This window comes from Aristolochia californica, unplaced genomic scaffold (genome assembly GCF_029961685.1).
Source record: "Aristolochia californica isolate CCGP_79_NKW_82.1479 unplaced genomic scaffold, dmAriCali1.0.hap1 SCAF_1, whole genome shotgun sequence".
In the NCBI taxonomy this organism is placed as follows: domain Eukaryota; kingdom Viridiplantae; phylum Streptophyta; class Magnoliopsida; order Piperales; family Aristolochiaceae; genus Aristolochia; species Aristolochia californica.
Window position 1 is genome coordinate 3,415,858 of NW_027181770.1, and position 16,483 is coordinate 3,432,340.

The 16,483-nt window shown below is 39.0% G+C and overlaps 2 protein-coding genes across 4 annotated transcripts; both read right to left on the reverse strand.

Annotated features, from left to right (window-relative positions):
* Positions 1–309: 309 nt before the first annotated feature.
* LOC137956180 (uncharacterized) lies at positions 310–6,109 on the reverse strand. Of its 3 annotated transcripts, XM_068803573.1 has the most exons (10): positions 5,927–6,051; positions 5,765–5,857; positions 5,507–5,598; positions 4,276–4,437; positions 4,026–4,131; positions 3,713–3,901; positions 3,382–3,547; positions 2,547–2,872; positions 1,461–1,550; positions 310–927 (listed from the first exon to the last, which is right to left on the reverse strand). In XM_068803573.1, the coding sequence occupies exons 3-10, from the start codon at positions 5,528–5,530 to the stop codon at positions 869–871; spliced, it is 1,122 nt and encodes a 373-aa protein (XP_068659674.1). In that variant the 5' UTR covers positions 5,531–5,598; positions 5,765–5,857; positions 5,927–6,051; the 3' UTR covers positions 310–868. The 3 variants fall into 3 exon arrangements, with proteins under 3 accessions (XP_068659674.1, XP_068659667.1, XP_068659660.1); XM_068803566.1 differs by lacking the exons at positions 5,765–5,857; positions 5,927–6,051 and adding an exon at positions 6,062–6,109; XM_068803559.1 differs by lacking the exon at positions 5,765–5,857.
* A 4,883-nt stretch (positions 6,110–10,992) lies between these two features.
* On the reverse strand, positions 10,993–16,013 carry LOC137956200 (uncharacterized). Its single transcript, XM_068803586.1, has 4 exons — positions 15,578–16,013; positions 15,014–15,461; positions 13,322–13,449; positions 10,993–11,570 (listed from the first exon to the last, which is right to left on the reverse strand). The coding sequence occupies exons 1-4, from the start codon at positions 15,665–15,667 to the stop codon at positions 11,121–11,123; spliced, it is 1,116 nt and encodes a 371-aa protein (XP_068659687.1). The 5' UTR covers positions 15,668–16,013; the 3' UTR covers positions 10,993–11,120.
* Between the last annotated feature and the right edge of the window lie 470 nt (positions 16,014–16,483).

Consider the following 16,483-nt stretch of genomic DNA (forward strand, 5'->3'; position numbering starts at 1 on the left):
ATTTCATTATTAATCATAGATGTGATTATTGACGCCCTTCCAAGGTGTGTGAACCTGACGAATCAGGATAAACGCCTTGGTGACTTTGTGATTGTGAGAAGCAGTAAGACTTGTGGAGTTCTAAGCAGATGCAAACAATTGTGTAGATCCCTCGCGACTATTCTGTTTCATCCGGTTTCGATAGCAATGGGAGGGCCATTTCTTCTTAGGCTTGGTATACTTACGAAGCTTGCCCGATGAGAATAGATTTCATGTCTAAAGTCGGTGGAATGGAATTGTATATTCTATAACAACTGTGGTAAAGACGTATATTTCCCAATTATCCCAGTTCAACGTTTAGGAGGCTCTAATATCACACGCTGTTTGCAATCAATGAAAGCTTATCCCGAACTGTTTGCTTTATACTACCCCCATGGCTGCAATAAGCTTGAGAGCAAGACACTGTCGGAACCAACTCGGTCAATTGTTCGGCGCTTTGATATTCCATCCCAGCTGCGTAATCATGGACAAAACACAAGTAGTGCTCGTCGATGATTCCAGTAGTCACGCTTGAAAAAACATGGTCAACTTCTGGAGCTAGTTCGGTTGTACAGAATAACATTAAAATTTTGAAATTGAATTGCAAAATTTCTTCATCGGCATCGTGAAATGGATAATAAATGTCGCCTACAAATGAAAGTACTTAATATAGACAATGGACATTACTAAACCACTAATCATATATAATCCATTGCCTCAAATATCGTCCCTAAAGCAAATAAAAAATACGGCCAAAATGAAGAATGTACCCAAGCGTACCTATCTTGTCTAAAATGAATGTCTTGCCAGATGGGTTAATGAGAGGTGTCACCCTCTGCTTTTTTCATGTCTACTCTTCATCAGATTGGGAGCGCGGCCCGGGGATGGAATCAACTAAAAACTCCTCAACTGTAATAAACATGCAGAAGATCATTCAGTCGACGAACTGAAAAATACCAACCAATAATTTATACTATAAGAAACATGCAAAAGGTTACTAAACACTGGAACATTTTCTGGGAGAAAAAGGTAGACTCATGTATAGAAATGGTTACAGGGAATAGCCACTCTCTCAATTTTTTTGGCATAGATTTGGGGCAACTAGAGATACCTATTATCATATACTAGGTAATTATAGCATTGATGAGCTGGATAAATAATGATTACATGGAATTGTTATTTGGAGATCTAACTCCAGATAATTGACAAGCAAAACGATTTCATATAATAACATGCATCGTTCTGTAGCCAAGCATCACATGATTTTAGCAAACTCCAATCCATTTAGCTTTGTCGGTTAGGACAAGAAGAAGAGTGGAGGACAGAAGCAATGCTAGAGATCCCAGCAGTCATATAGGAAGACAAATAAAACCCAGACTTCAGAAACCTGTGGTAGTGAAATTTATTAAAATGGGACAGCAGAAATGATTATTTAGTTATACCTAGATCATCATGCTCAGGGGAGTTGAGCAAAAGGTCAGATTCAGAGGGCAGGAAAGGTGAACCCGTATAGTTTCCAAGGGCTCCCAGATCTGCAACCAATTAAAAGGCATTTGATCAGAAAAAAATGTTAAAATGTAGCTCAACTTTTTATTTTTCAACTTAAATGATGGTCCAAATAGAAAGAGATTGATGATCATTGGTTAAAAACAACAAGAAGGAGGTCATAGGCTTCTATTAAAAACGTGAATCATTTGGAAGTTTGACAGAGTACTTGAAGCATAAGGTTGCAAGTTGCCGTTGAAACAAATATTAACGCTTGAAAGGTAAAAAGGAACAGAATAGAGCATATGAGATTCAGACGACCATAGGGCCAAGATTTAGCAGTCAAGATTTCCATCTCTTCTTCCCTTTTTCAATTTTCTCCTTGGCTATGCTTAATATTAGTTGCAACAGTTTTTTTATATTTTTAAGACTAAATAATATAATGAAGATGATGGCAATATGGTGAATCCTTAATTGAAAAAATATGCAATCACCTGTGAGCTAGACCCAAGTGTATACCATACCTTTTATTTATTCACTTATTTATTTTTTTGAATAGCAAGAAATTTTAAAAGGAAAAGCAAAATAAACAAATGCCCCTGATAACAAATAACAATACTGTTCACATTTTTTCTCACCTTCAATTGGTTGCAGATCATAAGTTCTTTTTCAACTCAAAAGAAACTATATGACATATTAGACAGCAGAATGACCACATCCTTCCAGTAACGAAAAAGGAAATAATTAAAGCTTTTGCAGATTTTGAATGATAGTTTAGCATCTTAGAATAAAAATTGCAATGATGTTGCCTTTCCATGTTTACTACCAAAATCTATGGCTTCCCCTTGGGAAAAAAAGAACAAAAAATAGAAAAACATTACTAGCTTCTAAAAACAAACTCCTGGTGATGCATCTGGAAAATGTCAATAGCTTTTGCAATTCAGGATGATAGTTGATGGCAATCACTTTCTTGGTTCATCTCAACTACCAAATCTCTGCCTTTTATTCTTAAAAAAAAAAAAAATGAGGAAAAGCATTCTCACCTCCCATGTTTGTCAAATCTGCAGTAAGATCTGAAAGGCTAAAATTCCAAGGAATCTGAGCTAGTGACCTTAGGGAGTCCCTTGTAGCACCATCTCCGGAATCTGGTCCTAGCTGCAGGTCCCCACTGCTGGCCACATCAGATGTAAACGCCGTATCAAGGGCAGAATTATCGACACCCATGCCTGAGATCTCTGATGGTGTAAAGGGAAAGTGACCACTGGAAGCAACTGATGTAGGACTGACAGCCATGTCTGACATAGATGACATGGTACTGCAAGGAGGGGCCATTTGTTGCGTTTCTGCTACACCACTCTCCATTGCAGTCCTTTAAAAAAAGATAATGTTAGTAAAATGTAGCATTAGTACTTGATATGTAATACTAGCTCTTTTCAGAAGCTCTATAGACAAATAAATACTGCCTGTTAAAAGAAGGGGAAGAGAAGAGGAAGAAGAAGAAGGACATAACGAAGCAAAAGCAGAAGACATAGAAGAAGAAAGAATTAGAGACAGAGACAAGCTCATGATACCCTGTGAACTCAGGACAAATATCATGGAATTCTAAGCATGAAACTATCCATCAAATAGCTGGAAATGCACAGATATTGGAATCAATTAACGATATTTAACCTGGTTTGACTGTTTTAATAAATAAAGCCATCTAAATTCATATATAAATCACTATCTCAGCATCACGTGGAGGTTCCAAGTATTTCATAGTCTGAGATCAAACAAAATTTGGTGCGTGCAAAAGCGTTTGAAACACACAAAGACATGCAAGCAGGAAATTATATTTTGACTACACGTGCAGTAGAAATATGAGGGAATCCTTCTTACTCATTCCCAGAATTCATCCTAATTGGATGGTAGTTTCCGGGTGCAGGGACACCATTCACTATATGACAGTTTGACAGTCCACAACCCATGGAATCAAGAAGGGGCTGGCCTGTAGCAGGGATAGGTGGTTGCTGCAATACTGGGTACCCCATTGGTAGATTGTTAACTGCACTGCAAAGAGGTGGTATTGAATAAGAATGATAGAGCTAACAATACAAAACAGGACCGTAGTGCACGGCCATAACCATACAACAGCCACATTTATGCATATACCACTTGAATGCATTAACAAATAACATCTAAGAGAGGGCTTTGAAAAAGTAGAAGTTACCAGGCACAGGATGGATTCCATTCTGTATAGGAGCCAAGGGAACCTTAGTCGGCACTGGGTGAGGATATTTCATCAGATGGTACTGATGTTCAAGCAAATGATTGAACATAATTATCTGCTTTTTCAGCTTTAACCTTATATAGTAGGCCCTAAAAAATTCAGCATTTTCTTCTTCCAGCTTTTGCCATACTAGATTGATGAAAAGAAAAAAAGAGAGATATCAGAGAAATTACATTCTGATATCAAACTGAAAGTGATCTGTTTGGTTGTTACACTTGAGTATTATCAGCAGAGTTGTAGTGCATTAACTTACCCAGACTTGTAAACCCTGGTTCTATCCTTGCTCTGTTCAGGAGGGTCTTCATTACCTCTGCTCTATTCATGTACAACTGTAGACATCTCTCGATAAGATTCTGGACCTGGAACCAATGATGACATTGAGGAGATTAAACCTGAGAATTAACATTCACGCATACAATGAAACCAAGCAAGCTCCACTTTGTTTTCGGTTTAGTTTACCTTCTGAGCTACTAAAAAAGAATAAGGAAATTTAATTTTCTTACAAGCTCAATATCTTCTCGAGAAACCTTCCTGTCATTGCTTGAAACAGTCACTGAACCAGGCTCTGCAAGACAAACCTCATTAGCAGGGTTGCTTTGTAGTTCACCTTGAGATTCATGTGCCAACTGTGATGAGGGTTGTACTTCTGCTTCAGGTTGAGAATCCTGTGAAATAAATATAACCATGTAGAACATAATTCAGTTTAAACAAATTATTCCCTTATGGTCAATTTTGATAAATTCATCTTACGTGTCCTAACTGATCATGGAAAATGGGGATGCTTTCTTCCTTGGCAACAGTTGGCCAACAACGACAACTAGGCATTGTACTGTAATCTAACCATAATATACAATTCAGAAACATAGAGATCAATTCCACTGATACCACAACTGATACAAAAATTACAACTTGATTGTATGAAACAATGAATTACACAACAGGCAATTTTATCTTATCAGCTGCCAACAATTTGTAGAAGTACAAAGTACTTATGCACCTTTTCTACTTCAAGACATTGCAATAATGAGGACATAAGAGTACTATACAATTGTAAGTACAATTATAAACCATACGTACTAAACAAGTTAATGTGAGACTATTTTTTTTATTCATATAAGAAGTTATTGGGGATCTTGGATTCCGTTTTCAAACATAATTTCACATCTAAAATGGTAATTGAGTCCGAATGGGACGGGAAAGAGAGTAACAAACACGAAACATTTGGAAGCTGTAAGTTTCGCAAATATGAAAAACTGAAAAGAAGCCGATAATTTAATATGCTATAAAGCTCAGATCAGAAACCAAGTCTAGATCTGAAGATAAAACTTAATAAGCATTGATATTGGCAGATCTCGTGCGTTCAGCAGGAGGAACGGATTTAGAAAATCCATGGTATAGCCAGAACTAGAAAAAGGCAAAATGCTTGAGCCAAGTAAAGAAACCAAGGAAAAAAATATCAATACAAAGCCGAACTTTAAGAACCGCATGCTTGCTAGATAATGTCATCGTTAATACATCAAAACTTCCATCAAGAAAGAGAAACAACAACAAGCTTCCAACGGACAACAGAAGCAAAATGCTGAAACAATTTTATCATCTGTAAGCTGTACACCCTATAGGAAACACCGTGAAGTCTCCTGCCAGCTCATTCGGTCACGAATTCGAGGAGGTTCACTAACCAAGTGAAAAAACAATAAAACCGCACACATTTCGAATAAGATTTAACGAACTTACCTCGAACTTTTGGATTTCCTCCATGCATTTGAAACCGGAGTTCGTGTCAAGGACTCTCAGGCCTCAGGAACAATTAAACCTTCCTCTAGAGCCTAGAGCAAACACAAAGTAAGAGCTTAAGCTCTCCACATAAATCCAAAACAACAAAATTAGGCCAAAAACTCTATAATATTAAACAGGGAAAAAGAGAAGAAAAGCGAAAAGCATCTTCAAAAAAGATGACAAGGTTCAAGAAGACTAGAATCCTGAAACTGTTACGGGCTACTCGAACTGCATATTTACGGCATTTGCATCTCCGAATATTGCCAAGTCCAAATCGGTACAGATTTGGTCGCCACATTTTAGAATGCTCTAAACCATGCAGAGAAACTTATCGGTATCTATATATTCGCCAAATCTTTGAAGAATTCCAAAGCTTACCAGAGAAACGCAAAGGAGAGGCAGCCAGAGGTACCGACTACAGATAATTTTAGGAGGAAAGAGAAGCACTAAATTATGTTCCGCAGCTCCATTTTGACCATATTATTGGAATCGCAAAGAAGCAAAAAATCTCACCGTACAAGATGACTGATTCGCATTATGTACTCTCTTTCCCGAACGAAATTAAACCGGCGTAAATTTCTTTTATAGCTGCCGGCCGCGATCAGTAAACTGTAACCTCGCGGTTGCAGACAAAGCACCTTCGGCTTCGCCGTTCGCTCAACGAAGCCATAAGGCGTGTCCGACTCGGCTCACTTCCGTAACAAGTCGGCTCCTTTTATTTGAAGTGAAGTCACGTGAATCGCTTCGTTTCCCTTCCTGGGCCGTCATGTCACGAGCTCCAGCCACCAGCCGTTCGGACTTGACTGACCTTTAATTTTCAATTTGGATGCCTCCACTTGCGCGCCGCGCCCGCACTTTTCGTTTTATCTCATGTGTCATGTAGCTGCAAATAGAAGACAATACAAGGACACCTTTCATAAAAGCAGTAATAAAATAATAAATGAATAATTCAGAGAGTCCATTGAGCAAGTACGGTAGAAAAAAGGCTTACAAGCTTTTAAGAAAATTTTAAATAAAGTCCTTAGTTTTGGTTTAATTAAAGACTCGTCCGCCCAATGAATTACAGAAGCTTTAGTTTGAAAATAAAGACGATGGCCCACCCTAAAATTTTAAAATAATTAGAGAAAACAGTTCGTCATATGATTCATATCCTTCATTTAAAATTTCTATTTGGAATTTAATTAACGAACCCCTGCCTTAATCATTTTTTTTTTTATCATTTGTGTAATTAAAGAAAACATGAGGACCATATTAAGTAATCCAAAGATTAAAGGGTCAACTTCAATAGATAAAAGTTGTTTTCAAGTTACGAGGCGTGGGGGTTATCACCTATCCCATGCAGGCGTGAAGCTGTCATTCAGTCTTTAAGCCTTTGTTTACGGTAGATAAATTGTCTTCCCACCAAATTCTGACAGCGGATCGCTAAAAGCTGGAACAGGTAGATTAGGAGTTGAGTAACAACGTTTACAACAGTGATTTAGACTGTTTTTAATTTATTAGAGTTGGATTTAGGGGTCGGAAACGGGTTTTTCCAGATCGGACCGGAACTTGACTTAGGTGTAGAGATATAAAACCCGGTTGAAACGGGTAGGGTTTACAGGGATGGGACAAGGACAAATTGAGTTTATAAGGATGAGGTGGGGACGGTTGGATCAGGGTTGACAATTCGAGATTTTTTCTGGGTTCGGATTTCAAGGTCAGGGTTCGAAAACCCGACCTATGCCCACTCCGAGATAAAAGCAGGTAGTAGTTGGTTGATGGTTGATGGTAGATTTATGGGCCCTAGCTCAATTACAATGCGTGGATGTTTTGTTGTTTTATATCGCACAAGAATGCTGAAATTTGATATGTATATTGGACCATGTTGGTTCGAAACGAAAAATATTAAAATGTCTGATTAGTACTTAGATCCGACGATTGAACCGGGTTTAATAGCATATGATCTCCTAGGTTGGGCTAATCTCATGTGAAAAATCTCGTGAAGTGAATTACAAGGCAGGTGTAGATTGGGTTTTTTTTAAACCAGTTCCCATCACGGGAACCTAACATAAAATAAATCCTTAGGAAAATTCAACCCCGTCCCTAGGCTATAATGGGTTTAATTGGGGTCCGAGTCAATTTCTGATTTAACCTGATCATCTTTCCTAATCCGTGATGGATCTGTTTTATTAAATTTATTTTAAGATAATGTAGTATAATCAAGTAAATCTGCTTTAACGATCTAACTAACGATGAGTAGGAGAATCTTGGGGGGAACTTTTTTTACTACGATACGAGTATGACACGTTGATACTCTTTGAACGGACCTGAAAGGGAACTTGCAGACCTCACCTCAGCCCTGGTTGGTCAAGGATTCAAGACCGAATCGTGGTAGAGGTTACCCCTGCTTGCGTCTTCGTGCCATGGACGTCGTGCTCGTGGAGGTGGAGTTGTCGACCTGTGGTCACAATGTCCAGATTTTCCATTGAGAACCTGTTTGGAACTCACAATGGTCTTAGGATTAACCGAGTTTAAGATTTAAAATTCACCTTTCCTAAACCATAAGATTGATGGAAGAGATTCGGTCAGAACAGAAGAGTCGAGTCCCTCCTTACGGCTTAACTTACTCAATTCAAAATCTGATCTGACTCACCTGAGTCATGAGTTAACTGTGTCAGAAAACCATGCTTGTGACTAGTTTACTATCTAAATTAGTCTCCCCATACATCCCGATTTTGGGTTTCTAGACTCAGGAGACTCGACCTGAGCAGAACCAGAATTTTAGGTGTGCCGACTGCTGAGTCAGGTCAGGTCTCCAGATTCGGGTTTCCAAACTCTAGAGACTCGATCCAATCCTGCCTCGCAGTGGCTCGGTCAATTGATCAAAATCAACTAGCGTGTTCCGTCAAGCGAATCAGTGCAAAATATTCAGATTCGATTCCACTAGGAAAATCTTCCGTTTTGTACTCCACCCCCAACGCAAATATTTGGAGAAAGTGACTCGCTGTCGGACTCGTCTTCGAGGGACCCGAGACTCCGGCGAAGCCCGACCGAGCCAACCTCGGATCGGGGTCCTGGGCCCGAGTAGATTCCATTGTCTACTTCGTCGTATATATTTGCTCCGCAGTTCGCACTCAAAACGGATCCAGATCTACGCAGATCCTTCAGTCGTTCTCCACTTTGATTTTCGACGAAGGATTCTAGCCAGGCAATCGAAAAATCAATAGTGTATTCCATTTCCCATGTCTCAGTCGAGGTCCTCTACGGTGACTGGTCCTCGTCCATCCAGAAGAGGAAAAAAAAAAAAAAAAAAGAGCTGCGACAATAGAATCAATCGGAGATGCAGAGACCAGACGAATAAAGCTTTAATCTTGGTAGAAAGAGCAACCAGAGAATAATTTCCAGAAACTGCAAGGAATATCCAACGCTAACGGTTTGCCCTCTTGTCACCATTTCCTCCGATCATTAGCTTTGAAAATTTGCCTCGTTGTCTTCCACTAGGGCTTTTTCAATAAGGGCCAATGCATGTCTTTATCTGATTTCCACGGCACCAGGTGGTTGGGAAATATGCCTCTCTTCTCTATTAATCTAATTGCTTTCTAGTACGTGAAAATTTGAGTTGGATTAACTGAGTCAGATTACGATCTATTGGTTCGATAATTAAACTCAGGGCAAGTTGAAGAGTCAATTCCTCTCCACAACTTACTCGTCCAGTTCAAAATTTGATCCAATCGACTCACCTGAGTTGCGATAAGGAAAAAAACGGGAAAAGAATGCGGACCCTGTGATAGATGGTGTAGCGCACAAATGATAGTGACTGATCGCGTCACGTCATATTAGTGGAGTTGTTGCTCAGTTTCCTAATTTAATCATCATTTTCAAGCAAAGAAGATTACAAAAAAGCAGCTGACGGCCAATGGAAAGGTGTTTATGTGCTGCTTCTCCTTTAAGGGAGGAAAATGAGCGGGATTTCCGGTTCCTGCATCGTTTTATGTCTTGTTTGAGAAGGAAAACAAGTACCTTTGGAATCCAAACGTGAAGTGGAGGTGGTACGTCCCACGATCAGAGGGTTTATTGGATCATTTTAGTAGATATACGATGCGGTGACATTTAACATGGCATGATTACTCGTTGGATCTTCCTCTCGTGGTCCCTACATCAACATCAGTTCAGCAATGATGCTCCATTTGGTTGAAAACAACGAAAGGGAAAAAGAACGAAAATGATAGGGAGCTCGATTGAAGGCTTTTCGCCCCTGAGACAAATATAATATGAGTAACACGCCCGGACTTCTCTGTTTCGTTTGTGTTTTTTCTCTCTTGGGAAGGGAGGAAGACGGGGTGTGACGTCTGTTGGATCGCCCCTAAATACATACTGTAAAAAAATTTAAAATTTGTCTAATTTATCCAAAGTTCTGTTGATGGAGAACACATTGGGACTGATAACGGAAGACTTTGTTACAAATGGTACAAATTCGGAATAACAGCCTTGCTTCCTAATTTGCACGCTAAACATGGCTCTTGTCGTGTTATGCAGAGTCGGCTAGATTAACGAGTCATCAGGAGCCGAGCGTAGGCAGCGACCCAGTGGATTTCATTTAACCTCGAAAAATCTGAAAAAGCGAATTACTGCTGGAGAGAGAACGCAATTGAGATTCTGAAGTTTTGGTGCAGGAAGCGGCAGACCACGCTCCCCAATGAAAGCGCAACGCATATCCCGAACTCCACGTCAGACGGTGTGTCAGGTCGGATTTATGACACGTTTCGAGTTCTGGACGTCGCGTCGTGGCCGTATGTGGGCCGTTGCCGCTGGGATTTGTCGTTTTGTTAGGAACGACTTTCAAAATTCCCGCCAAGGTTTGTCTTCACTCTTTGACATTGGCGCCTTCCTCTTCTGGACGAAGCCTTCCAGTCACCTGTAGGGACCACCCTCCCACAAATCGAGTTGTTTTTCCTTTATTTTTTAATTTATTTTATTTATATTTAAATGAAAAATAATAGGACTCATGCGTCAGCCTATGTTATACAACCGCTAGTTAATAAATCCTGGTAACTTTGTCCCCTTCTTCGAGATTGTCCTCATCTGCCTTAAATTTTTTCCTCTTTGTCATACAATGTAACTCCCTCTCCTTTCCCTTCCTCCATAAGAATTTCTGCTCAATTTTCTCTACTAATTTAAACTATTCAAGGTCAAACTTTTAATGGACACTACTGGGGTAGGGTTGGGTGTCTTGGTTTTATTAAACATCTTCGTAGGCTAACTAAGACACCTCCTCTGCAATATCCTTTTATACACAGCGTCCAAAATGTCTTTTCTGGTAGACAGTTGAGGTGAATGAAGAAAGAGACAAGAACTGATGAGAGAGTAAGAGCGGGAGAGAGAATAGCGGCGTTGCAAATTCATTGTCCATTTTAGTTTTGCAAAGGCCTTGTTAGTGGCCCAGGACATAGAGCTCGGCACTCAACTTTGCATTAAAAACAGACTTCAGCAACTTGCATTTCCCATAAAACGAGTCAAACAAAACAATGATCTATTTTGGTCAAATAATAATTGCCAAACATAATAGTCCCTCACGCCCAGAAGCATTTAGCTTTCAATCCTTCCACCCGTCTTTGTTGTTACAGCGCCGAGATGCCAGACCATTGGATGAGAGACTTGAAACTGGTTTCGAAGGGGTTTTTGGTGCCTCCTCATCACCCCAACCATCTCCCCAGCTGTTGTCCCACCCATCTGTTTGACCATTTTCAATCTTTCCTCCAGCAGATATTGGCAGCTCGGCGCCTACCTTCACATATCCATGTTCAGGCCGTTTCCAGAGTCGGACGCACGTCCAGGCACTACCAGCCAGCAGAACTATGGCAAGAAGCAGATATAAAGCAGATGCACGAGGGAAGACACTTAAGGTGGACATTAGCGAATGTTCGGTTTTTTGCTCAGAATTTGGCAACATGTTCAAGTCTCGAAAGTCAATATTGCAATAACCACCACCGGTTGTTAAATTTACGGAGGTATTGTTAACAACATTCCCCACAGAGACCTTCACCTGCACACCAACAAATTGTCAGTTCACTAGAGCATAAAACTGCTCTGAAAACTCGTGATCATTAGTAGCAGAAGACAAATAAACTGAGATAGAGAGTAAAAAACTGAATCATATCTGAAGCTGGAAGTAAAAGGATGAGAAATAAGAGACAACAGAATGCAGATGGTACATTATACTGTAGTTGCAAGAGAAACTCACCAGTAGCTCATATTGCAAAGAGTTGAAACGGAAAAAAAAAGTTGTTGGATAGAGCTTGAGACGTGGGCAGAAACTTACAATAGACAACACCCTGCCATGATACTACTATAAGATTGAGCCTTGGTTCTATCCCTAAATGACTAACCATTTAGGAGGCCTATTAGTCAACTTTATAACTCAATACCATTTATTAATCTTTATCAATATGGGATTTTCCCTGCTTGGTACTCCCCCTCACATCCAAGCTTACACATAATGGGCTTGAGATATGAGTGCAAACTCCCAATGGAACACAAACTGGGCCTGGGCCCATGCAGACATCTTGTTTTCATTCTACTGTTGGATTGAGCTTGGTTCCATCCGAAAATGACTGCTGGTTTAAAAAGCCTATTGCCCAACCTCATAATCCAATACCATTTTTTTAAAACTTTTAATATGTGACTTGTACCCACTCAACAAAGCCTTATATGTAATGATCATTGTATACACATGATTATGTGAAGGACCAACACAGTTATTTGCTATCATCTTATTTTCAAAAAAATAATTATGATTAACTACTGGCAAGAAAAAAGAGAAGCAAGCAAAAATGGTACTGATGGAAGATGTGACAAAGATGTCTGAGCAGACATTACTCTAACGTGATTGTTTTCTGCTGGACTTTTCCTGCAAGCATGGTTTTCCGCATACTGGATGGCCAAAAAAAAAACTGATAACAAGCATCTGATTAGGTGGTAAAGGGCTCACTATCTGCTGTTACATCCATCATGGACAACATGACTGTCAATTCATAATGGTCTATAGGCTATACAGTGTTGGCGATTTAGAAAACCATGCTTGCAAGTTCCAACAAGCTGAGCCAATAAGCTGGGAAAATTTATATGTATTATTGGTTTTCTCTCTTTCTACCTTTTTCATGTTAAAAATTTTCTCCCCCAACCAAGGCTGACTATCTGCAGTTACATCCACAGTGAACATCTCGAAATCCCCTACATATACAACCTACAGGCCATATGGTGTTGGCAATATAGGAGGTCGTGCTTGCAAGTTCCACCAGGCTAAGCTGATAAAAACATGAGAAAGTTGACATGTCTTTAAGAGGTTTTCTTTCTTCCGTTCTTTTGCTCTGTTACATGATCCAATCTCAGTAAGGTCAGCCATAATTTCTCCCCTAGATATAATATGTAAATGAACACAATTTGGTCAGAATTTCACAAACTTCAAAACTTTAGCCCCATATATGAACTTGCAAAGTCAGCTGCTAATCCTCAACTTGGAACTTAGTCTCTCCATATGGACAGTATGATTGCATAAAAATTGGTCGAAAATTCAACAGATATATGGACACTTGAAATTAATTAAATCTTTGTAAATAGTGAGCAAACTGCTAAAAGTAATTTTAAATAAATGGCTGTTTCACCAGCTGCGAGTCTGAAGTAATAACTCGAGCCATTCATGCAGGTAAAGCCATAACCATTAGGTTACAGATTCTGCTCCACTAATATAAGAGCTACATTACTTTCTTTAGAATCAAGAGGAATTCAATAAAATACCTTTTTGTTTTCTTTCTCTTTGAGTTGAACTCTGGTTTCCTCTATCTTGACATGATCAGGAGCAGTAATCTTTACATAAAGAGGCTTTGAGCCTTTGTTCTGGATAAGCAGAGATAGATATGGCGAATCTGGTAGCCAAAATAATTTAGTAACTAAGAATTTTAACCAAATAACTGAGAAAATAAAACATATCAGATGAAGAGAAAGAATAGATGGGTAGTCCATAGAAAGATAGAATTAAAACATACAAAAGAGAGAGAAGGAATCATGATACATAATATCTGTCCATTCACATCATCAAATAAATACAATCTATGAAATGTAGATACAATGTTTCTAATTAACTTCTGATTTTAAAACAAATATCAGATAAATTTTAGAACACATTTGGTTCAACGAAATTGACTATATTTTGGCTAATCCCTTTTTGAGCAAGTCTCTGAAACAAACTAAATTGACACTTTCCAGGGGAACACACACACACAAAAAAAAAAAAAAAGTTATATATACCAAGAGCCACACCCGACTTTTCAATGAAGGTATCTTCCAATAGTGAGCTACACCTCTTTGACCAAAGGGGGGTGGGGGGTGACTTCAGGTCAGCTCCATATTAACTAGAAAAGGTGTAAAGCTCCTATGTTTTCATTGTTTGCAAATGTGATATGTTGCTAGTTACCACAGAGAACATTATTCATGGAGTGAGAGATAATTTCACAATATCAGAGCAGGAATACAACGTTATGTGAGAAATTAAACTTGTGATACCAGTAACATGTACTTCATTTAATTCACGACTTACAGTAGCATAAGTAGGGATTATTTCAGTGGTGTGCTCTATTATGAACTCATCAACATATATATAGGATATTTGCTGTATCATAAATGGTGTTGAAGTGTTGCAGAACCTCATAAAGGGAAAGCAAAGTGTTTCAGCACCTCTACAGGCAAGGCAAAGTCAAGCAATCATCTCATGTCATATAATGCATTAAATGTGTCGGATTTCCCTGTACGTGTTCAAATCCTTCATGTAAGTAACATAGAAATTTCACCTTATATTTCAAATAAATTTCATTATGGCTTATGGAAATAGCATGATGTAACTCGTAGAGTTTGACAAAACTCACATGATCCCCTAATAGTAGCTGTTAAAAAATGACCACTAATGAAGGTACTAGCCCTTAGCAGCATTTGGTTGAAGAAACTGTAAAAATCCAGATTTGGGCGAAGGAAGAGGAGAAATTTGAGAGAAAAAAGAGACAGGAGAAGAAAAATTTTCTGAAGAGCTTGAAAGGCTTCGTTGGGAATTGTGCACGAATTTCCAGTCTTCTTAAATAGGTGTTTTGAGTTCCAAATTACAAAAATATCCCTAGACACTTAATAAACCTTAATTTCCTTATATCTCCCTAAATAGTCATCCTATGCACATGAAAATTTAACCACTGATATAATTTAACGTGCAGAACAAGATTACATAAAGAAAATTAACCACTGAAGTAGTAAAATGACCAAAACACCCCTGTACAGGCTTGGTTCTTCAGAGACAAAGCAAATTGCTTACGATACAGCTCCTAATTTAGCAATGGCATACATTTTAGATCAAATATGTTCACCAAATATAAGAAACTTAAAGCAAACGTGTGGGAGTAGTAATGATGGAGTAAACAGTCAGATGAAGAGTAAAATAACCGTTACCATTTCCAGGAACTCGTATACAGGCAATCAACTTATTCTTCTCGTCCACGCATCTGTTAGATTCATCACATTCTTCTGCCTGACTATTGTCCTTCACAAGGGACTTCAATACACCAGGATCCCTTCCCTCTGTAAGCACATTTGCTGTACGGTTGTCTTCAGAAGTTGATACCCCATTTAGTCCCCCACTGTCTGTTCGATGCTGAATTTGTGATTCATTTCGCACCTCAGGAATTCCTTTCAAATCCATTTTCACTTTGGACTCACTCTTTTCCTGATTTTCCTCAGTTGCTTGCGAGCCTCCATCCACACCTTTACTATCCTTTACTGAGGAGAGCCGCTGGTTACCCAGCTTTGGTTCCAATTTGCTAAATCCTGCGTCAGATCCGTTCCTTGCAGTTGAAATCGTGAAGTTTTGGGGATCTAGGTTGTCACTTTTCTTCTCAACCTGAATTCCACAAACTACTCTCAGTTGACAAGAAAGCCAGGAAGAAGCATGGGAGGAAAAACCGAAAAAACTGGAGTTAGAAACTCAATCTGATTCAACGAGATGCTATAACATACATTACTTGTTACATCAGCTGCAGAGGCGTTGATATCAGTAGCCAAAAGAAACAACAAGAAACAAAAAATGGTAATGCGTTTTCTGTCCATTTTACCCTTTCATCGCTTCCACAGCTACATGAAGAAATCCATAATGCCGGTAACTCAAACAGAAGGAGCAGAAATTGCCCGAGAAGCAGGTGACTATTACAACGAAAAGGAAGAAATAAAAGACCGCTTTTCTGAGAAGACGAACGCAACCTTTATAGCATCTGATTCGACATCTAATTTTTGACGTATGATCAGAGGTTTGATAATCTAAATGGAGGCGCTTCATGCAATATCTGGCATTTCTGGAGAGAGATTTCTGGAGTGAGAAGTAGTACAAGTACAGAATCGAATATTATGTAGACAAAGAACGAAGACGATTCGAGCAGAAAGTCTGGAACAGTCAAAAAAGGTGAATCATCGTGTCAAAAGGGTACTCAGTTTCAAAGTGTCCTTTCAAGTCATTAACTGGGACCGGAGAGTAGATTAGTTTGACATCTTTTTTCACGGAAGCCCATTATGTGCCAGTTTTATCGTTGTTATTGACTGGGTAGTTGCGAGTGAGTCACAGACGGGTTTTTCAAAGCCCAAATCAGGCTATGCAACCCTAACCCAAAGTCCGTCCCTGCATCCTTCACTCGGCCCACTCTGGCTTAGAAGATGTTTTATGTTTTATATTTAATTTAATTGATTTATTAAATAATAATAATAATAGATAAAAATGATAATTCATAAAATTCAATAAACAAATCCTTATACATTAATTAACATGTCAGGACTTAGTCTTCTCAAAATCCCACAACTCGTATTCAGATTATGCAAGTTGCCGAGCTCCAGACTGGGCTGAAACCACTCACCCCTTGGAAACCAAACCCACCA